Source organism: Ustilaginoidea virens, chromosome 7, assembly GCF_000687475.1.
Source record: "Ustilaginoidea virens chromosome 7, complete sequence".
NCBI classification, from domain to species: Eukaryota; Fungi; Ascomycota; class Sordariomycetes; order Hypocreales; family Clavicipitaceae; genus Ustilaginoidea; species Ustilaginoidea virens.
The window spans coordinates 297,533-318,990 of NC_057322.1; the positions used below are offsets into that span (position 1 = coordinate 297,533).

The 21,458-nt window shown below is 54.8% G+C and overlaps 8 protein-coding genes across 8 annotated transcripts; 7 read left to right on the top strand and 1 right to left on the bottom strand.

Annotated features, from left to right (window-relative positions):
* Positions 1-907: 907 nt before the first annotated feature.
* UV8b_07703 (uncharacterized protein) lies at positions 908-2,671 on the top strand (the record flags this gene model as incomplete). The annotated part of the gene is made up of 4 exons (XM_043145200.1): positions 908-1,040; positions 1,107-1,474; positions 1,600-1,736; positions 1,795-2,671. 4 exons carry the CDS (start codon positions 908-910, stop codon positions 2,669-2,671), a joined length of 1,515 nt encoding a protein of 504 aa, XP_043001135.1.
* Positions 2,672-5,640: 2,969 nt separating this feature from the next.
* Positions 5,641-6,395, top strand: UV8b_07704 (uncharacterized protein; the record flags this gene model as incomplete). Its single annotated transcript, XM_043145201.1, has 2 exons — positions 5,641-6,075; positions 6,177-6,395. 2 exons carry the CDS (start codon positions 5,641-5,643, stop codon positions 6,393-6,395), a joined length of 654 nt encoding a protein of 217 aa, XP_043001136.1.
* A 1,473-nt stretch (positions 6,396-7,868) lies between these two features.
* UV8b_07705 (uncharacterized protein) lies at positions 7,869-9,521 on the top strand (the record flags this gene model as incomplete). Its single annotated transcript, XM_043145202.1, has 1 exon — positions 7,869-9,521. One exon carries the CDS (start codon positions 7,869-7,871, stop codon positions 9,519-9,521), a length of 1,653 nt encoding a protein of 550 aa, XP_043001137.1.
* Positions 9,522-10,604: 1,083 nt separating this feature from the next.
* Positions 10,605-11,777, top strand: UV8b_07706 (uncharacterized protein; the record flags this gene model as incomplete). Its single annotated transcript, XM_043145203.1, has 5 exons — positions 10,605-10,707; positions 10,778-10,798; positions 10,864-10,995; positions 11,062-11,209; positions 11,276-11,777. 5 exons carry the CDS (start codon positions 10,605-10,607, stop codon positions 11,775-11,777), a joined length of 906 nt encoding a protein of 301 aa, XP_043001138.1.
* A 377-nt stretch (positions 11,778-12,154) lies between these two features.
* Positions 12,155-12,636, bottom strand: UV8b_07707 (uncharacterized protein; the record flags this gene model as incomplete). Its single annotated transcript, XM_043145204.1, has 3 exons — positions 12,155-12,298; positions 12,370-12,558; positions 12,619-12,636. The coding sequence occupies 3 exons, from the start codon at positions 12,634-12,636 to the stop codon at positions 12,155-12,157; spliced, it is 351 nt and encodes a 116-aa protein (XP_043001139.1).
* Positions 12,637-13,665: 1,029 nt separating this feature from the next.
* Positions 13,666-14,779, top strand: UV8b_07708 (uncharacterized protein; the record flags this gene model as incomplete). The annotated part of the gene is made up of 3 exons (XM_043145205.1): positions 13,666-13,692; positions 13,743-14,159; positions 14,216-14,779. 3 exons carry the CDS (start codon positions 13,666-13,668, stop codon positions 14,777-14,779), a joined length of 1,008 nt encoding a protein of 335 aa, XP_043001140.1.
* A 771-nt stretch (positions 14,780-15,550) lies between these two features.
* Positions 15,551-16,460, top strand: UV8b_07709 (uncharacterized protein; the record flags this gene model as incomplete). Its single annotated transcript, XM_043145206.1, has 3 exons — positions 15,551-15,703; positions 15,790-16,268; positions 16,322-16,460. The coding sequence occupies 3 exons, from the start codon at positions 15,551-15,553 to the stop codon at positions 16,458-16,460; spliced, it is 771 nt and encodes a 256-aa protein (XP_043001141.1).
* A 4,501-nt stretch (positions 16,461-20,961) lies between these two features.
* On the top strand, positions 20,962-21,408 carry UV8b_07710 (uncharacterized protein; the record flags this gene model as incomplete). Its single annotated transcript, XM_043145207.1, has 1 exon — positions 20,962-21,408. One exon carries the CDS (start codon positions 20,962-20,964, stop codon positions 21,406-21,408), a length of 447 nt encoding a protein of 148 aa, XP_043001142.1.
* Positions 21,409-21,458: the final 50 nt, after the last annotated feature.

Sequence of the window (21,458 nt, forward strand, 5' to 3'; positions counted from 1 at the left end):
GACTGTCTGTGCCTGGCCCCGACATTCTGATAAAGCAATCTCAAGGCCGTTTTGGCATCGGGATGAGACTTCGTAGACTTCAATGTGGTCTTGGCTTACCCGATGGTCCGATTGCGCGACTCCATGCTCGTTGCTTACTCGGAACGTGCAGCTGCGTTGCATTGCATTGCGAAGCGTCCAGGTTTGCCTACTGAGCAAGCTCGAGAAGCGCCCGCGTCTGACTCGCCTCCTTGACGGCGCTGTCTGGCTGCTGCTGTGGCGGAGCCGGCAGGTCCGAGACGTAATGGGCGGCTACATGAGCTGCGACGCTGGCATCTCAGCCTCACACAGGTTCTGAGGGAGGGCATCTTTGTCCCGCCGCCAACAACCATCACGCTTGTTGCAGGCTCCTCGGCCTGACAACAACCCTCTGGTCTATCCCGACTCTGATCCGAACTCCCAGGTGGTAAGTGGCATCGTGACGGCTCTCGAGATGGCATCCTCATCCGCTGCGAAGCAATACAAACCCTCGCCCAACGCCGCATGGGCGCCCGAGACCCCAACCGCGACAAAGAACGCCGCTCCCGAGACGACAGTCTCGCCGTGCCACACGTGTCGCCGTCAACGGCTCCGCTGCGACGCCTCAAAGCCCGCCTGCCGGAAGTGCTCCACCCGCGGCGTCGAGTGCCTAGGATACGGCGCGCGGCCCATCTTCTGGGTGCAGCCCCATTCACCACCCGAGGCGGCGAGGCCGCTTGCGCTCGCCAGCTGCGGGAGCGAGCACCGGCCCAGGGCCGCGTCGGCAGGCAGCAAGAAAAGGGGAAGGCCAAAGCTGGTTTTGATGCAGAAGCCCCGGGCGGACGCACTGGCGGAGCCCTTCCAGGCCGGTTCGCCTCGGGGGGCCTCGCAGCCTCGCCACAGGTGGGTGATGGTGAGCCATGCCGACGCAAGAGTCGCCAGGGGGCATCTTCCGGCAAGACGGCCGGGCGGGACCATCACGCCTGAGTTGGCACCGGCTGGATACCACGACGAGGCGTTGGCTTTGTCCATGTTGGAGTACAGTATGTCAACGGGCCACATTGTCTCCACGCTAGATGCGCGGCGACTGACAACCTCCCCACACCAAGTGAATGACTTCATCGTCCCGGACCTCGTGCTCCTAGACACTGGCGCCAACCCCCACAGATTCGACCTCAAGTACTGGCGATTGCTGCCCGACGTTCTCACCGACATGATCATCTCATGCGCTCTCACGCACCAGGTGATACGGAGTCAGGCCAGGCAAGACAGCTTCCCGTTGACCGTTCACGACGCGGGCAGCCATCCCATAGCCGTAGTGAGACACCGCATGATTTCGTTTCCCGATCCATCCGTCAAGACAATCTACAAGCATCAACAGCGGACGTTGAAGGAACTGAGCGAAAGCCTGGACGAGAAGGAGCTTCGGTTTAGCGATGCTATACTGGCGGCGGTCGTCACGCTGATGAGAGTAGAGGTAAGACTTGTTAAGACGCGGCAGTCTTGACGCATGCATACGCGCATGTGCGAGTGTCATCAAACTGAGCCACTGCTCTTCTTGGGTAAATCCAGGCTCCATGCTGCTGATGAACACGTGGGCAGATACAACAGTCGGCATTTGGGGCCTGGCCGACACATCTCCACGCCGCGAGAACCATCATCACAGAGCGCGGCGGCTTCAAGCCTCTTATCATGGATCAAGGCTCCATGATGGGCGATACTCTGACAACCTTTATGCTGTAGGTGCCTGTCCTAGATCAATCAGACCCCCTTCTTTCGCAAAGCTGACTTGCCTAGCATGGACATTCTCAGCGCCATCTGCATCCCGAGCCACTTGCTGGATGAGCAAAACACCCTCAGCCAGCTTGAATACATTCCCCTGCTAGAAATAGACTTTCAAGACGGCAAGTATTACGACTTCCCTTGCTCCAATCAGCTTCTCGAATCCATCATTAGAACAAACCACGCTCGCCTGCTCAGCCAAGGTCCCATGAACGACGCCCCAGACCTCGACATGACCTGCGCACAAATCTTGGGCCGCGTCGCCTTGTTCGACGCTCCGCTCTGGGCGTCGGCCCAGCTTGAAGAATTTTTCTCGTCTCGTCCGCCGACCTCTCACCCCGGAACGGCAGCAAAGCGGGAAAAACCCCCCCCGGCAGCCGTTATAAACAGGGGCGTCATCCACGCCATGTGCGTGCATCTCGCCAAGGCGTTCCAATACGCCAGCATGCTGTACTGCATCCGAACACTATACATGGACCGCGGCAAGGCCACAGCCGCCGAGTTGCTCACGTCCCAGCTCGCTGCGGACCTATCCTACCGAGAACGGACCATCCACGTGCAACCGCTGCACCAGTCAGCACTGAATGCCCTTTTAAAAGCTTTGCACCGACTGTGGGATGTGGAAATGAGTTGTGGAACGACCTGGATGGGCAGGTTGACGTTTTGGCCGTTGTGGGTTGGGGGCATGGAGCTCGATGCAGGGGAGGACGCGGCGCACGAGCGCGCCTTTATCTGCACCTGCCTGCAGAAACTTTGCTATCACCTTGGGTCGTTAAGTCCGTTGGATGCTGTTTCTGCGCTGCACGCGGTTTGGGATGCGCAGGGAGATGGGAGCAATACTTGGGATGCCAAGCTGGATATTCCCGGTGTGCGGGGGGTGTTCTTTTTCTGACTGAGCAGCAGCATCTGAAGTGAATCAAGTCTCTGGGTTGTCGACGTTTGATCCGCCTCCGTCCCTTACAAGATGTTGGGTTTCGGGGAAACGCCTCGCAGGTGGGCCACATCTTTAGCCCAAAGGCAAAGGGGAATTTTCCCCATCGTCCGTGTCGCAGTTGGGTTTCGGAAATACATGTCCCCTGACAGCGCTGAGTCCAGCTTTGTGTCCAACAAAATCCGCCTGGATGGACCATGTCGTTCATGGTTTGGTCTGCACCCCCCCCCCCCCCCCCCCCCCCCCCAAAGCAATGCATCAACTAAATGGCAACGATAGATGCGACTGTAAGGCTGGGTCAATTTCGCATCCTGCATTGTTGTACTCCGTAGATCGGGCTTGATCTCGGCTGCCACTTGGGTTTTGCCAGTAATTTCCGCAAGATAGCCCCATGCGGAAAGTGCCCGTCTGTGGACTGGATTACGATCATGTCGGAAATGGGCGAACAGAGTTTCCACCGCAGGCTCATGACGACCCAGCGAAGGCGATATGTTACTCCCGTTGGAGATTGCATACCCACCAGCAAACAAATACAGAGATACGGAAACGGCCACGGCCACGGAGAATGGGTCCATGTCCACCGCAAGGCAGATGTGCATGGCAGTATCGGGCATCGTCAGAAACATACCTGCTTTCAACTGCGATTCCAACCGCGTGTCCAGCCCTGGAATTTCATCAGGTCCTGTCCGAGGCCGTCAATTGTGAACTCTTTTTCCCGACACTCTTGGTACCAATGCCGGTTAATGAAGCTTGTCATGTGGCTCGCTGTTGGCCCTCGGCTACGAAGCAGCTGCACGAACCTAAATGCCACCCACAACACCTGAATGAACGATTGGGGGGCTTGATCAACAGGGTCCAGGAACAAAGCGAGGTGGAAGAAAAGGCAGCGGCCCTGCGTAAAAGGATGCTTCCAATGAGAAAATGGGCTCGTTCGAGGATGGTTTTGCTCGTCTTGCCGCAACTCAAAGCGACTTGCAATGCAGCCCCTTGAATCAAAGGCCTTGTTTTGCGAGGCCGCCCCCAGCATGGTACATAGATTCAGTTGCCTTGGCAGAATTGTGTCTGGGAGCCTGGAGATGCGTATTCAACAGAGACCTAGGCAACCGGTGTCTTGCGTCACCAAGCTGAATCTTGTTGTGAAGCCATAGCAAGGGCGTCAAATGCAACCACCCCGCACGGCTATGTAATGCTGCCCCAGACGTAAGCACAGAATTACAGTTTCCGTTTGTGGACGCACATCGCTGTCTCCTGGATCGCTCATAAAGGCCCAGCAGTCATCACCATTATCTCGCATTCTTGCCCCATGCGATATTTCCCTATGCAGCATTCACCTGCAAGGTCCCGGCCTGCCCTCAAAATGCATTTTTGGTGCAGATAGCCAGGGCACTGCCTATCGACCTAGCTTAGGATCGTCGCTTAGTGGGCTTCAGTCTTCCCATTTAAAGGCATTAAAACCACCCGAGCCTCTAGTCCAATTTAAAAGGAACACGGGACTTCACAAGGTGGAAGATTTGCGACTGTAATGGCGATAATCTTATTGTGCGGCTCTGCTGTGTAAAGTGAGATTTAGCAAGAGGGAATTGCGGCGATGCGCACGCGGATATATTGCTGCTTCGAGGCGTCCTTGCCCGTTAAAATACTATAGCGCTTCTAGCAGAGGGGCTCTCGATAATATATTCTATAGGGTTATTCGATGTGCCATGGTAATCAGAATGAGTGAGTGGCTCACGATGACGTGGTGAGAATCAAGCCTGCAAGCTTGCAGCGCGGAGGGCATTGCCTTGCAGGAGACGCGAAATCGAGGAACGCAGGCTGTTGGTTCGGATCGTAACTTTTCTCCTGTCTTGGTCCGCTGTAGTTCCGCCATGACATCAAAGAGGATGGTTTCGTTTGAAGCTTATCGCACCAGCGGCGTCCGTCTCAGGAACAAGCTGCCTACCTCGAGCAATTTCTTGTGTTAAAAAAAAAATAACAGAGAAGATGTATTACCTATGCAGGATAGGAAAATCTCCCCAAAAATTGCGGCCATCGGGAGTCGAACCCGAGTCGGCTGAATGGAAATCAGCCATGCTAACCGTTACACCATGGCCGCTTTCCGTCTTTGGATGCGTTGGAGGCCTTCTAAGTCAAATATTATAGCTTTACACCGGCTTTCGCGACGATCGAGTCTCCTCCATCAACACTCATCGCTAGAGACAATAAGGCAGGTGGTAGTGAGCGGCAAAGCACGGCACGGATTTCCAGCCCCATAAGCTGCAACCCAAGCGTTATCTGATATCATTGCACTAGTATCAAGTCTTCCAGCTTGGCACGAGGTAGAAAAATCTCCCAATCTTGGCGCAGGTTTTACTCCGTTTAGTGGATTATCGAACGATGCAGAATGCGGAGTGTGTTGGAATGGTGAGGGATATACGCCTGTAGCAAACGAGGCTGGGATGTCCCCCAGACGAAAATAATCCGCATGACAACGTAAAGTCTAGGCGGCAAACTTACTAAAACTTAGTTACGCGGTAGCCACGCATATCAAAAGAGATGATGCATTAACCTCGTACCCAGGGTAGTTGATTGAAACGTTTAATATAGTAATGCCCATGGACGTGCGGTATTTCCTCTTGCTATTCATGAGTCACGATCAACGACGCAGGAGCACTTGGTCTTGGCTTTATTCGCACCGCCTAGCTACCTGTAAGCGAGCTGCCAATTACTTGGGCATTTGGTCTAACCCACCCTCTTCTGGAGTGGCGCATGAAACATGGGCACTTTCCATTCTCGAAACCATGGCATGAACCGGGCGTGTTGCGGGGCAATTACATACCGCTTGCTGGTCTCGAGGTCTTCAGAGATAATGAAGGTCACTCCCAACCTGTTCGCGACGTTCATTTCTGCCACAGCAAAAACTCGCCGGGAAATTGTTCAGTCGTCGAGGCACAATGTCACCCGTAGCCAATAGCCCTCCAACGAAATACGGCGCCATCCTCTTCCCGGGATTTCAAGCCCTCGATATCTTCGGACCTTTGGACATTCTCAACCTCATATCGCGAGACGCCCCCGTGGAGCTGTCCGTCATATCCGCTAGCCTGGATCCCGTATCGACCAAGGACCCCATGCTCAAAACAACCATAGGCCAGTCTGTCCTCCCGACGCACACCTTTGATGACGCGCCTCGGGACCTGGAGGTGCTTATTGTCCCCGGGGGCAGAGGCTCCCGCGATGTAGAGTCTACGGCGAGACTGGTCGACTACCTGCGGCACACATACCCGAGGCTGCGGTACCTGCTGACGGTGTGCACTGGGAGTGCCTTTGCTGCGAGGGCGGGCGTGTTGGATGGGAAGAGGGCTACGACCAACAAGATATGTTTTGGATGGGTGAGATTTTGTTTCATTCGCGCGGCACGAACCTGCCAAGTCAACCGAAACACTCCAGGTTGGAGTAACAGTAACACGCTGAGCCGAGCTGACTGGTCTAGGTGACGAAATTCGGGGACAAGACGGAGTGGGTTCCGAAGGCAAGATGGATCGCAGATGGCAATGTGTGGACCTCGTCAGGCATCTCGGCGGGCATCGACATGATGTATGCTTTTGTGACGGAGACGTACGGGGAGGGCATGGCAAGGTATATCGCAGCCGAGTCGGAATATATTCGCAACGCGGACCCTAGCGATGACCCGTTTGCGCATTTGGTGTGAATGGGCTGTTGCACACGGGTGTTATTGTAAAAAGAGGGAAAAGGAAAACTGGTAGAATCGAAACCAGTCTTGCAGATCAGAAGGCAGTCTACCAGTGAAACTTGTGACCCCACCAAGAAGTAGAGGTACTGTACAGTACTCCGTACCGCTTTGCTACGAAAGCTCTCCACAGTCGCCCCTTTTTCCTCCTCCATCTTTCCTCCTTTTCTATTTCTTGTTTGGCTGCACAGATCTCTGCTCTGGAAACGGGTGACGGCGGCCTTTTGCAACCAGCTCGTTGAAGCAAACAAAGCTGGATGTAGAGAGATCCTAGTTCCAACTTCCAACCCGCCCCCGCCACCCACCTCCGCCCAAAGATGACGGTTCCAAGTGCAAGCTTGCAAAAAGTCCATGTGTGGTGAGGCGGTCAGGCGAGCCCCTTTCAGCCCTTGCACTGGCTAGGGAGGTAAAGTGTGCGACGGATCACCAGGTACCTCCCCCAAACCCAAGGAAGCCAGCCTTTTCTGCAGATGGAGGATCTGCGACACAAAAAGGACACGGCTAAATCAATAAAGTAAATAGACTGATACCATGAACATCTCTCGTGCCAAAAACCCTTGTCGCCCAGGGCTTTTGGCGCATGTTTTCAATGCATGTAATAATGTTTGACCTTGCTGATGACCAAGTGACTCCCTGAAGCCTGTCTGTCATACGACGCAGCTCTGTGGGCCCTGCGGACACTGCGCCTATCAGAACCAGTGACCAGTTGACTCGTTGGTTGTTAAGTCCGAGTCTGGGCCCTGGAACGGCCCGTAAAATCCTTCGTTGCTGGGATGTGGCTGCGACCAGACATTCATTCATCATCCACCACCGTCGCACAGACCGAAAGGGCACACACACCCTTACCCTCCTACCCTGTCTCCTATCCTAATCTTATCTGATCTGGCCCTTGTCCGCGCCAGCCGCGCCAGCTTTTCATCTTCTTTGGGGGAACCAGGGAACCAGGGAACCAGGGCGCCATCAGCTCTGTTTCGGAATGGGCTTTGAATAATGCCCACCGGACCAAGGCTACCCGCCAATAATTGTAAGCAGTAACAAATGGGGTCTGCCTAGAGTGAGTACTACCGTCGGCCTTGTTCATTGCCTGGGCTGCCTCTTCTTACTCATCACCATGTGCACCCTGTCCTTCCATCTGCAGTCTTCCAACATCTTGGGTTGCTAATCCGTCGGCAGATGTATTCCTTCTTCGTCTTGCACACTATTCGACGTCGACTCCGGCCTACATGGCTACCAAGCGATACCTGGGTACACCTCTCATCCGCCTAGATGGCACCCTCGACTTCACAAGCACACTCATTTGGTCGTCACTCTAGGCGTTCCTGCTCTGATGGACCGTGGTCATGTTGCGACCGCCACAATTCCCACGAGCAGTCATCGCTCCTCTCGGCATCCTCGCGGGACGTTTCCCGCACCAGAGCTCCGGGCGTCGCTCGCATGGAGCTCGTAGCCTCGCAACTGGGTAGCGCCGAGAGGGCGTTTCTCTTCTTTGGCATATTCCTCGTCGGATACGCTTACGGCCTGGAAAGCCAGGTCCGCTCGACCTACCAACCTTACGCCACCTCGAGCTTCTCGCTGCACTCATACCTCTCTACCATCAACGTCCTCCGTAGCGTCATAGCCGTCGCTGCACAGCCGACGGCGGCCAAGATCGCCGATGTGTTTGGCCGTTTCGAGATCGTCCTGGCGTCCACGATATGCTACGTCCTCGGCATGGCTATCGAGTCCACCGCCTCTTCGGTGTACGCCTTTTGCGCCGGCGCAGTCGTATACCAGGTTGGGTACACTTGCATCGTCTTGCTCCTCGAGGTTTTGATCGCCGATTTCTCGTCCATGCGCGCTCGCGTCTTCTTCAGCTATATTCCTGCGCTGCCCTTTCTCGTCAACACGTGGATCAGTGGCAACGTCACCTCTGCCGTGCTTGCTGTCACAAGTTGGCGCTGGGGTATCGGCATGTGGTGCTTTATATACCCCGTTTGCTCGCTGCCGCTGCTAATCACCTTGCATTCCATCGATCGCCGGGTCGTGCTGCCAAAGGACCATGCGTCAAGAGGCGTTGGCAACTACACGTGGAGCATTCGAGCATTCGGCAAGTCGGCGTGCCAGTTGTCGAACCAGCTGGACCTTGTTGGTCTTGTCACCATGGTTGCCGCATTCAGCTTTATACTTGCGCCTTTATCCGTCATTGGCGGTACGACCTCGCATTGGAGGAATCCATACGCTATCAGTTCGCTGGTTGTCGGCTTCGCCCTCGTGCCGATATTCGTTGTCTGGGAGCAACGCAGAGCCCGGACGCCTCTCATTCCGTTTCACTTGCTGACCGATCGCGGTGTCTGGGCTGCTTTGGCCGTGAGAAGCATGCTGAACTTTGCTTGGTATGTCCAAGGCAACTATCTGTACACGGTCCTCATTGTAGCGTTTGACTTTTCCATTGGAACCGCCACGCGAATCTTGTCCTTCTTTTCATTTTTCGGCGTCATCAGCGGCGTCATTGTCGGGCTGGTGGTTTACAAGCTCCGCAGGCTGAAGGCCATCATTGTCGCGGGAACGCTGCTGTTCACGTCGGCCTTTGTCGTGCTGCATTCTTTCCCCGGCGGCACAACAGCTCCTTCGCAAGTAGGCGTCATCGCTGGCCAAATCCTCATGGGCCTGGCCAGTGGCTTGTTCGCCTACCCAACACAGGCATCTATCCAAGCCTCGGCATCCCGAGACCACGTAGCGATCCTAACGGGACTCTACTTGTCCTTCTACAATGTTGGCAGCGCCTTTGGCACGTGTCTGGCTGGCGCCATCTGGAGTCAGGCACTACCCCCCGCACTGAAAGAGAACCTGTCTTTCCAATCGAATGAGACGCTGGCAAGGGATATGTACAACTCGCCGTTTTCCACAGTGGCCGGATACCCTGTCGGAACCGAGATTCGAAGCGCAATTGTGGAGAGCTATACGTCTGTTCAGAAGCTGTTGTGCTGGGCGGGTCTCGTCTTGTGCGTCCCGATGATTGCATTCTCGCTGGCGCTAAGGAATCCCAAGCTCTCTGAGCAGCAGGTTCAGGAGGAGGCACAGGAAGCGGATGAGGTGCATGCGCGATAGAAAATGGTGGGTTAGCGCGGTATTCCTCGTGGAAGCATGACTCCGTTCCGTTTTTATATTGCACTTTATATGAGGAGGACTCGACGTCTTTAATTCTAGTGCATCCGTTCTGGGAGAGGATGCACTATCCGTTTGCATGGCTGTTTGGTCGTGATTTTTTTTGTCATGAACTAGATTTCTATACGGAGCAATGGGGCATGAATCTGGCATTCACTACCTAGAGTTGGAATACACAGTCGCCTTTTCTCGTGATGCGCGTCTCCATCAGCTAGGGCTGAACAGCAATATGAGCCCAGCACACGAGGTCAATCAGAACACCTCGGTTTCTGCAAAACACCCCTGGACCTGGTACTTTGTCGCACTGCTGGTCATTTCAGAAAAGTCGCAGCGCTATTGACGCAAGTTCCTTATGACGGCTGGATCAGTGGACGATAGCTTTTTAATACCGGGTGATAGACCAGACGCAACTGTATTTGCCTTTGATTTTGAACCTTGGCGTTGCATTGCTACTTTGCAAAGTAAGAATTGAAGACACTTGAGAATAAATATACTCTGCGTTAAATCTTATAATTTAACGTGATATACACATATACACATGGAAGCTTTAGTTTGCCCTAATAACCGCAAGATTCGCCACCAATCGCCGGCACTTGAACCCTGCCATTGTTATCCAGGATGCCCGACGACCAAGCCGACTGCGATACCGGATACCTTGCCTATATTACAAAGCCTGTACTTTGGAGTCATAGTTGTTTTAATCTCGCTTGGAAGTTTGGATATTTTCTATTTCATATTTACAAAAGTTGCGTGGTTCATATCCAGGATTGATGCGAAAATGGAGACCTGGCTGCGGCTTATCGTCCGTCCTCTGATCCAATGACGTCTGGTGCGTCCATAGTCCCCAATGGGTACCTGCAGCCCCACGTCAAAGCCAACATTGAACTTTAAACCTCTCCAAATCATCGGCATCGGACTAATTCTGTCCATACAGTTGCGGCCAAGCCAAACCACCCGCCGCGATTCCCGAGCCCTCGACAATTTCCCTTTCTTTCCTGGCAGCGACCTTGCCGACTTTCCGCCATCATGTCGCCCTTACCCCAGGATCCAGCTAATTCGGACAAGAAGAAGAGCCCCAGTGCTCTGCGCTCCATCCTGGCAGGCTCAACGGCTGGTGCCATCGAGATTGGTGCGTCGTCAACTCCTCTACCATGACGCCGACGATTACGGAGACCAACGTTGACAACTATTTTCCTTAGCTATCACGTATCCTGCCGAATGTAGGTTCGCCGACCCAGCCGACCGTTGCGCTTGAAATACGAGTTTGGTGCTGATACGTGAATAGTCGCCAAGACTAGATCACAGCTCAACAGACGCTTAGCAGAGGGCCAGAAGCTGCCGTGGCCGCCGTTTGGCAAGCAATGGTATGCTGGCTGCACAACGCTGATCATTGGCAACTCGGCCAAGGCGGGGATACGTATGTCCTGCCATATCCCGACCAAGCCCTCTACGATGTGGTAAGCTGATGGTGCCACTGTTGCAGGGTTCGTCGCCTTTGACCACTACAAAAAGCTGCTTGCCGATGAAAACGGCCAGCTTTCCGGCCCAAGGACAGTTCTCGCCGGCTTTGGTGCCGGCGTTACAGAGTCGCTCCTGGCTGTGACGCCAACCGAGAGCATCAAAACCACGCTGTACGTTTAGCAGCAACCAAGCTTTTCTTCTTCTTCTTTTTGCACACATCTCTAACAGTTGCGTAGAATCGATGACCGCAAGTCTGCAAACCCTCGCATGCGCGGCTTCCTCCACTCCGTCCCCATCATCGCCCGAGAACGCGGCATCCGCGGCTTCTTCCAGGGGTTCGCGCCCACCACCGCTCGGCAAGCCGCCAACAGCGCCGTGCGCTTCGGCTCGTACAATTTCTTCAAGCAAATGGCCGAGTCGTATACTGCTCCGGGGGAAAAGCTCGGCGCGATCGGCACGTTTGCCATGGGCGGTCTGGCCGGGCTGGTGACTGTTATTGTCACGCAGCCTCTCGATACCATCAAGACCCGGATGCAGAGCATCGAGGCAAGGCAGCAGTATGGAAGCACGATTCGATGCGCGTCCATGATTTTCAAGCAGGAGGGTGTCTTGACTTTCTGGAGCGGTGCGCTGCCCAGGTTGGCGAGGCTGGTGCTAAGCGGCGGCATCGTGTTTACAATGTATGAGAAGAGCATGGAGTTGTTTAGCAGGTTGGATCCGGAGATGAAGTACATTTAGGCGATTTCGGTTGAAAAGACATGGCATCGGCGGGGCGGTTCCTTTCTACTTTTGGCATCCCTTGAGAGTTTCATGTTATCGTGGCTACGGAGGAGTCATTAGCGGATGAAATTTTCCGGGTTTTTTTTCCTTCTCTTTTTTCAGGTTTGCATATCACAATATGATACAGATTATATAGCTCTGCTTCCATGGTTTCGCTTCTCTCACGCACACTGTACCATTGTGCGTATGTGACGGGCGTAAAGACGGGGGTATCGTTCCAATATACAATCATTTCGTCCCTGGCCTGCGTCCCCCCATCGTTCTAATAAGGTCGTTTTCCGCCGCCAACCTCCCCAATTTCCAATTACCGCTCTTGCACAGAAACGCAAACCCCCCTACTGCAACCGAATCATCCCCGACAGCCGCTTGCCCAGCCGTTCCAGCCATGTCCGCTTCGGCGCTTCCTCAATCTCCCGAACCAGATCCTTGAAATACGTCGGCTGACTCTTGGGCTCCAGCATCGGCCCCTTTAGCTTAAACTGCACACACATCAGCTTCGGGCCACCTTGCTCGAGCACCGGATGCCGGCCGTTCAGTTGTGAGCACCCACCCTGTCTTTGTACTTGTTCTGCACCAGAAACTGCAGCGCTCTCGCCTTCAGCGTCTCCTCGGCTTCCATCGCGGGCGTGGGATTCCTGTAGCGCTCTTCCACGGCGGCGCGCAGGACATCTTGGAGCTGGTAGTCTGGTCGGAGGTCTTGCTTGGGCCACCTGGCAAAGGCGTCGGCGTAGATGCGGCGCTGGAGAGGAACTTAGCTTGGGGTGAGGACCCGAGGGGAGCTGGGACGGTTTGGGCTTACTGCTATTCTGCTTGCCATGCTGGCTGGGGACGCGGCGATGGAGGAGGATGGAAATTGTTGTTGGACCGAGTGGATCCGCTTGGTTGGGTTCGGGTTCGCTGAGCCGGACCTTGTCATTATGTCATCTTTCATGCAGGGTTGTGGAGTGGGCGAATAGGAGGGGCGAGTGGGGAGCGGGGGGAACAAGATGTTAAGCAAGCCTTCGCGCCTGCTGCTAATAAGGGAATAAGTCTGTGTTGATGTCTGGGGAGGCAATACAGACCTGCTGCAGCATCGCTTCTGAAATTGCAAACCGTCCGCCTAACCACTCCAGAAGCAGTGGAATCCCTCCGCCTAGAGAATTAACTCTTGAAGCATAGCTGATAACTGTTCTCTAGGGACCATCTCCAGACGAGACAAGGGAAAATATCGCGACTTTTAGTTTGCAATAGTTGAAGGAGATGTGAAGGAGGCTGTGTTACGGAGTGCCCGATAGTAGATACCCGCCCTGTTCATGGCTGCACCAGCGCACCTCAAGGCTCAAGCTGTGTGAAGGGAAAGGGCCAGTGTCACTGACCAGCTGACCAGCGGGTTGCCGAGTACATTGAGTACTCCGTACAGCGACGAAGTTCCAGGGGCTTCTAGCCCTGGGCCAAACTTGGCAGTAGTCAGTAGTTCGACTGCCAAGCGTCTGGTGGTTCCACGCGGGCGTCCCTGTATCGTCCATCGCCATCCAACTAGGCCAGTGACTTGTTTTCCCCCTTCCCATCATTCCTCCCGACCAACCTACCTCTCACCTTCGCTCCTCATCCCCCCAGCGACCTTTCCCTTCCCTCATTTGTCTGACTTTACGCATCATATCACCTAGCACCTAGTCCTCTGCTTCTCGAGATCGATTTTTCTTGTTTTCCTTCCTTTCGATTAATCCTAGAGGCAGTCCCTTTTGTGTGGGGAGCAAGTACCAGTGCAGTGACTTTGCCACCTGCTTGGAATCCATCATTGGAGTTTTGCCTTCCTTCAGCCATCTGTAGTTAGTCGCCGCCATCAAAGCGGCATCTAACTCCTGCGATGCCTGCGCCTGGAAGATACGAGAGGGCATGTGTACTTTACGTTCCGATCCTGATGCATGAACTGACACGCCGCAGGTCCACGACCGCGACGACGACGACGACAGTCATTTATCCATCGAACCAAAATCGATGCAACCGATCCCCAACTCCCCTCCCCCGTCCTTTCGCTCTCGAGCCTCATCACCCACGCGACGAGATGCGGTCGATCCCGACTTGGCTGATGCATTTGACGATGATGCCAGTGATGAAGAAGCCGATGACAGACAACGCCTAGTGCGGCGAAACGCTCCGCCCTCGGATTCATCATCCATCAGCTTGCGCGTCGATGACGGAACTTCACTTGCCCAGTCTGCGCCGACAACGCAATCAAATGTCGCTTCGTCGGCAATAAGAGGCCGGGTGGTTGGTGGCGGTGGGGGGTCGGATGGAGTTTTTGCGAACCTGTCTGCGAAACCCGAAAGAACAGATTCGGAAAAGGATGAGATGCCTCCTGTAAGCAGGTCGACTTTATGTTTGCGCTGGAATCGCTTGCTGATGATTGCGTGTAGTCATATGAGCAAGCGGCCGCCGATGCCGCACCTCCGTACTGGGAAACCACCATTCTTGCGCCTGGCATGGGTGGACTTGACGAGGTCTACATTGAGGGAATGCCCGTTGGATCAGTGTTTTCCTTCGTGTGGAATGGCATGATATCCACGTCCTTCCAGCTGGTTGGGTTCTTACTTACTTATCTGTTGCATTCGACCCATGCCGCCAAAAACGGCTCTCGTGCTGGTCTTGGCATCACTCTTATCCAGTATGGGTTCTACATGAAGGACTCTGGGAGTAGTAGTCCTCCCGTCATGAACGGCCCTGATGGCTATGCCGCTCCTCCCGATCCAAACTCGCACGACTTCAACTCGGGCGAAGTCACCGATGGCGGGCCTGTGACGATAACTGGTAGCGAGTGGATGGCATACGTGTTGATGGTGGTTGGCTGGTTCATTCTGATTAAGAGCGTGGCAGAATTTCTCAAGGCACGACGGCATGAACAACTGGTTCTGCAAAGCCCCGATCGAGGGCTGGGTGTTCCAGTGGTTGCAGACGGAGAGCGCCCCGAGCACGTGGTCTAGTTGCGAATCGCTCCCCTCTTTGCGGGTACGTTCGCACGAGCTCTCGCCTCTGACGTAGTATGCAGTGGAAGCGGAACCTGCTCTAGGGGTAAGGAGGCTCTTTTTGGAAACATGGTAATGGGCGTTTTTTCAATCCTTTGCTTTCTTATCGACGACGTTTTGGAATGGCACAGGATGCGACTGGGAGGGATCTCGGCAGGACGCGGAGCACGCATATGTTTCTTTGGGTTCACCGGTAACTAGCCTAGCAGGGCGTTTCTTCAATACTAGATGAGTCTTTTGAGCCGTATTGTCTCTGCACAGCTGTCGCCCTGCTCATGTACGATGCCGTACAGGCTTACGGCTTAGCCTATATGTCGATCAACAATGGACGAAGCTAATCGCATAAGCAACAAGAATCATCCCATGGGTCACGTGTTAAGACGGCATACAATGGTATACACACAGTAGAGCCATGCTCTCTCACATACCCAAGTTGCCACCCACAACCACAATTCCCCAAGACATCATGCTAACATCACCTTGATGCAATCCAACCACCCACAATTCCCGGTACCGATGGCTCTTTGTTACTATTGATAAGTATACATCAAGCAATACTCGCTCAATTTGTATCGCTGCTCCAGCTTGCTTAATTTCATCATCTTGCTCGCGCGACCCCACGTCATAGAGCGATTTGCTCAAAAACCGGTGCGAATCAAGAACCGCAACTCAATACCAACCATGCTAGCTGCTCGCTTCTTGATTGACGCATCTTTCTGAAATTGTTACATGCGACGATCTTTCTTATTGAACTTGGTGGCGCTTTATACCATTTCCAGCATGGCGTGGTTTTGTTCCGGCAGAACGAATAGCCAGCTCATCGAGAACTTGTGGCGCAGAGGGCTGATAACGGACGCCCGTGCAAAGGAGGCTTTCCTCAAGGTACCGTGATAAATCCCCTCATCAGAGCACTGGCACGATGATGCGCAGCGTGAGTCCGCTCTTGGCAGCAGCTTATGATGAAGCAGGTCGACAGAGCGAATTACTCCCCCGCAAGTCCATATGAAGACTCTCCCCAACCGATCGGCCATCAAGCCACCATCTCGGCGCCACACATGCACGCCATGGCCATAGAAAACGTCATGCCGTATCTCTTGCCCTCGGAGACGAACCCGGCTCCTCGCGTGTTGGATGTTGGCTCTGGATCGGGGTATCTGACGCACCTGTTTGCCGAGTTGGTGGGCGAGAGGGGTTTGGTAGTGGGATTAGAACACATCCCCGCGCTGCAGAATCTGGGAGAGTCCAACATGCGGAAGAGTGTAGAGGGAAGCCGTTTGCTCGATTCCGGAAAGGTCAAGTTTCGACTGGGAGACGGCAGATTGGGGTGGGAGGAGCCGCCGCGGCGGGGAGAGGAGAAGCTTGGCACGGCTTGGGACGTAATTCACGTGGGGGCTAGTGCTAAAGAGCTGCATCCTAGCCTGACGGAGCAGCTTAAAGCCCCAGGGTGGTAAGTGTTGGATGATGCCTGTTGCAGTTTGAGGTGGCTGACGTGCAGGACAGCATGTTTATACCCATCGATGATGATGAACGCGGTATTTCGCAGTCCATTTGGCGTATATCCAAGGACAAGGATGGCAGGGTGGTTAAGAAGAACCTTTGCGGTGTTCGCTATGTCAAGCTGACTGATCCGCCGGCTTGACGGGCGTTTACAGCACGCTCAAATTGCCGGGAGTTCGCCGAGGCACTGATTTTGAACTGGGGGTTCCAAATGGCGCAAGCTCCAAAAGTGTCCGAGCCGAGGAAGCCGCGAATCCGCAGGACGTATTACTTCAAGCCTGCTTAGGCGCATGTCACAAATTCGCGCGCCGTCGAAAACGCATGATATCGCCAATCGTGGGGAATTATGTCGAACGTGGAAACTGAAGAAAAAAAAAGCAATAAAATAAAAAATAAAAAAACGAAAGAGAGGCAGGCGTAGGGAAAAAAACAAAGAGAGAAAATGCAACACAGAAAGAGGTCGGTCCGCCCCAGGCCGTGCGGCTTGAATCGTTGATCGATGATAATATCTCCCGTCTCCGAACACTGCTACAAGACGCGCCAACGGCGAGAACAATGGCCCCAAAGCTCAAGGGAACGGCAATGCTGGCTGAATGTACGGAAGCCTCAACTGACAATGACGGGTTAACTCCTGGCGGCGGGCTCCAACACTAGAACTGACCGGCACCTATATTCCGGTCGAATTGTGCTGCACCCCGGGACAGGACACTCGAGAGCTTGTGCTGAGACGTGTGTCACTTTGCGGACGGATCAAGTATTGGGAGGGACTGGTATAGGATGGCCTCTGGGGCAAGGCTCCGAAGGTAGAATGTCAGCTGGCAGCGGAGGTTATGCGGGAAACAAAAAAAAAAAAAAAAAAAAAAAATTGGAGAGGCAGCTCAAAACACCAGGAGCGCACGTTGTGCTTGTCTATCAAGTCTGTTGAAAATTCCCGGTAGAAGACTGTCTGCCGGGGTCGTGTCCTACTACCCCCTGATTGCCCGGCCTTGTTGAGGATGGGCTTTAGGATGCTGGGCACTTTTGGTGCGATAAAGTCGAGGTCGAAGTCGACCGTGGTGCTTTCTGCTTTGCTGGGTCAAATCTGCGTGCGTATGGCGGAGGGTTTCCCAATGAAGCATCAAATCTGGATAGATACGAGGATGTGGACAGCACGGTTCTGCGCAAGAGACTGGAGTGCTGCCGTCGCAAGGTCATCCCCAACTTTCTGGGTAAAGGGCGGGGAGTCATGGCACAAATGGGAGGACTGGCGAAGGTGGAAACGGCGCTCAACGCTACCAACCACCGACGAAGGATGCATGTGCTTTTTGCGAGATATCCGTGGCGCATCCCGGGTTCGCCCGCTCCAGGAGGCAGCGGCAGTCGCGGGCATAGGATTCACAAACCGAGAGGGGCAGTTGGAGGCCGCCAAGTTGGTGTTTGACAACGGCCAAGCCTTTTCCAAAGAAGGCCCAGGGACAGTACCGTCGGGAGAATGGAATGGCTATCAGTCGAAACGCAGAGTATTCCAGATCATATATTACTGCTAGAAACGGTTGAAACTGATATCTGCCGTGGCCACAGGCCGTTTGCCGAGGGCTTGCCGGTGTTCTTGTTGGCAGTATCGCGGGTGAAACGCGGTTGACGTTTTGTACACGGAATAGGGTTGGGGGAATCGATCATGTCCAGGTCCGGAAAAGGGGGCCTGCCAGCCCAGCCTGCCGAGCCGTGTTTTTCCTCTGCTTGAAAGAGTTCTTGGCAATTCAAGGCCACCACATCCGTACGGACTCGCTGGCGGCTGTCCAAGATCGGAAAGAACACGTCTGGATCGACGTTCAAGGCGAGCCAATGCTCTCATTCCTCAAGATGCAACCAAATGCCAGGCCCCCCTTCGAGTGATGACAAGGACAGCAACTGTCCTGCGCAAAGGCACAGCAAGGTAGCGGGGTGGCATAGAGATATACATTATAACCCCTACAGCTAGCAAGTAATGGCATGCCGGAGGGTCGTGTAGATGCTCTGACATATGGGATATAGCGACAGCTGCGTCAGGCCTGGTCATAGTAGAAGGGTAATTGATGGAGCCCGTCAGCTTCTGGTATTGATACACCTTCATCAGAAGTAGCCGTTCACACATAGAGTTCTCACTACTCACCATAACCATATAACCAGGCCTGACACGGAGCATCTGCACTCCCTCATTTCCACATTCCGCGCAATCCCAACCCAACCACGGCCTACACCGCCGTTCCCGGCAGCCAAGACTGAAAATCTGCGCCCAAAAAAAAAAAGAAAATTCTGCGACAGCGCCGTCCTTTTACCAACACCACCACGCGATACTGACCCTCGGGACGACTTCCTCCTCCAGGCCAACCCGAGATCGGCCAACCCGAGGTCGGCCGCACAACCGCACAGCGTGCTGAGGACCAGCGTGCCCAGCTCGTGGCGACGGCCAGGTCCCGCGAGCCCACCGCGCCAGACAAGCCCAGGAGGCTCTCGGGATCAGACGCCGCCGCCGGGTCGCCTAGGGCCCTGATGCCGGCGCGCTGGGCGGTTCGTCCGGGGCAAAACGGTGGCGAGGCCCGCTAAGAAGGAGCCAGGTGGAGGCGACGCCGAGGCCGAGCGTGCTCCATGCTGGGGGGGAGACGGTGCTGGGCATTGTGATGCGATTTTGATGCTGGTTGACGGGGCGGCTAGAGATGGAGGCGTGCAGGGCGAGGGTGCGTATTTGAAGTGTTGCTCAAGGTGCCGAGTGTTTTGGGGCAATGAGGCTGGTCAGCAGAACTCTTGGTCGGGAATGGGCGGCTGATTTCAAGAGACACATGACAAGATCTGCGTGGGGTGATGCACGGTGAGCAAGGGCAGGGTGCTTCTGCAACGGAAGGGTGCTTTTGCAAAGGTAATGAATAAGTCATTACAATATTCTGCGCATTGGAAGGAACGTTGTGTGTAGGAGCATGACCAAATGAGATGCGTCTAGATGGCAAGCCAGAGCTGGACATGAAAGTGCAAGACATGTAGGTTCATAGTAGCCAATAGGGAGTCAGCTTTCAACAATCACTACGACGGTTAAACACCTTCTATCTTCCGTAGTATAGTGGTCAGTATGCAAGCTTGTCACGCTTGAGACCCGGGTTCAATTCCCGGCGGGAGAGCCACTTTTACTTTTGCCCCATAGATTATCAACGGGAGTGTTATGCCCATTTTTTTATGAACATATTTCCATTCTCTCTGTTAGACAACTAGGTATATATAACCCCTACCCTACCCTACTTTCCCTGTTTAATCTGAACCTAGGCCTTATTGGGGGGCCGATGTGCGGACGTCATGCTGCCCTCTCGCGTTGCACGGCTTGCATCTGGAGCAAGGCGGCCGGTTCCATTTCTCCAGCATAGTCACACTTGCCATGTGTGAAAAGCAGCAGCACGATGAATGCTAGGAAAATGAAGACGATGATGACTCTCTAAGCTGTCTGTCTAGAAGAAGGGAGAAATGCCCATCTCTGTATATATCAGGCGCTTTGTCTGATATGCGAGGCTAGCATGCTACACGACTGGCAGCGCCGGCTAGCAAACCGCTCGGCTACCTAGTCAAACAGGGCACAAAGGCTGCTCAAACAGAGCCTTTATGGACATGGCCCTCAACACCATGTAGCAAGCTGACCCCTCTACAGCCCCGGATCACGTTCAGCTGTGGCTTGCTCCCCGCCGCCCATACCAACACCAGCCTAGGGACAGGACAGAATGCAAGCCAGCCCGCGCGAGGAAATCTCCCATCGGGCACTTGTCCAAAGTCTGGAGTGACGTCATCGGCGCAGCATGCGGGGGAAGCGGGGGTGGGAAGCGCGGCGTTGTCACCGATCCAAAACGCCATTAATAAGGACGGACGTAGTGGAGAGATTGACCGTGACCCGTCACTTGCACGCGTCAGTCAAGCGCAGTTGCGTTTGCGCGTAACTCGTCGCTTGCCCCTTGGCTGCGGCGTAAGAATCATAATGATGCCACCACATCTGGGGCACTCGGTGGTCGGTGGATACGGGATGAACGGGGCTTCGTTCCAGCGGCGGCGGGACCTTTGAGTGCTAAGAAGCCAGACATCCCATGCCATCCGTCACTTTGTTGGTCACGCCAAGCTACATACCTCGCACCTAGGTGCTTGGTTTAGGCCGGCGCACAGTGCAGCCGTGCGTGTCTGCAATGCGTCCGGCACGGCGCAAGTGGGTGGGATCGCGATCGGCGGAGCCTCTGCTCCGCCTTTGCCAGATGCTTGCGCCTTGCCTTCAATGTTGCTTGCCGGGTCCTAACTTAGCGCAGTCCGGGGCCCCAGGGCAGTCTACTGGCTGCCAACCCTTCCGCCATGCGCCGCTTGTGCGGGCGGCTCGCCGGTCAAGTTCGGGGGGGGGGCATAAAATAAAAAACAGGGAAAAACAAAAAAAGCCCAGGGTTCCGCATATAAAGGCAGCCCCAGCGAATTTTGGCGCAAACACACCCCTCCCCCCCCCCCCCTGGCTCTGTTTTATCCGCAAGACTCATGCCAGACGCAAAGCGCCCTTTTGCTGCAAAACCCCCCCAAACAACGCCGGTCTTCTAAAACCAAACGATACACTTCTTCCCTGCATGCGTGCGATGCCGGCCTGCATTGCCCGCCGCTCACGCTGCCCCAAAAACATGTCTCGAAGCATCATCATCAACACCAGCATGCCCACCGAGGTGGAACTCAACACGCCCCTCTTCGCCCACGAGTGTCTCTCGGGGGGCCGTGCCACCGCCGACGACCGCCTTGACCGCCCCTTGCGCGACGACGAGCCGCTGCACCCGCCGCACGAGTCGATGCTGCGCGTGCTGCGGTCGAGGGCGCGCCGCCACTCGCCGCCCGTGCTGTGGGAGGACTCCAACGAGGAGGCCGCCGCGGCTGCGAACCTGAGCCTGCTGCCGGGCGCGGCGTCGAGGAGCAGCCCCTGCCGGAAGGGGGAGCGCGTTGCCGGCAACAGCGCCGCGAGGGCGGGCGAGTCGCTCGAGGATGTCGAGGGCCTCGCCGGCCCGGGGAGCATGATGCCGATCCACAAGAACGCCATCAGCTGCGCCTTGTCGTCGATGGCGCCCAAAAAGCCGTGAAGGTTTTGCTGCTGCTGCTTTACCGCGTGCGTTCTTTGGTTTTTTTCTTT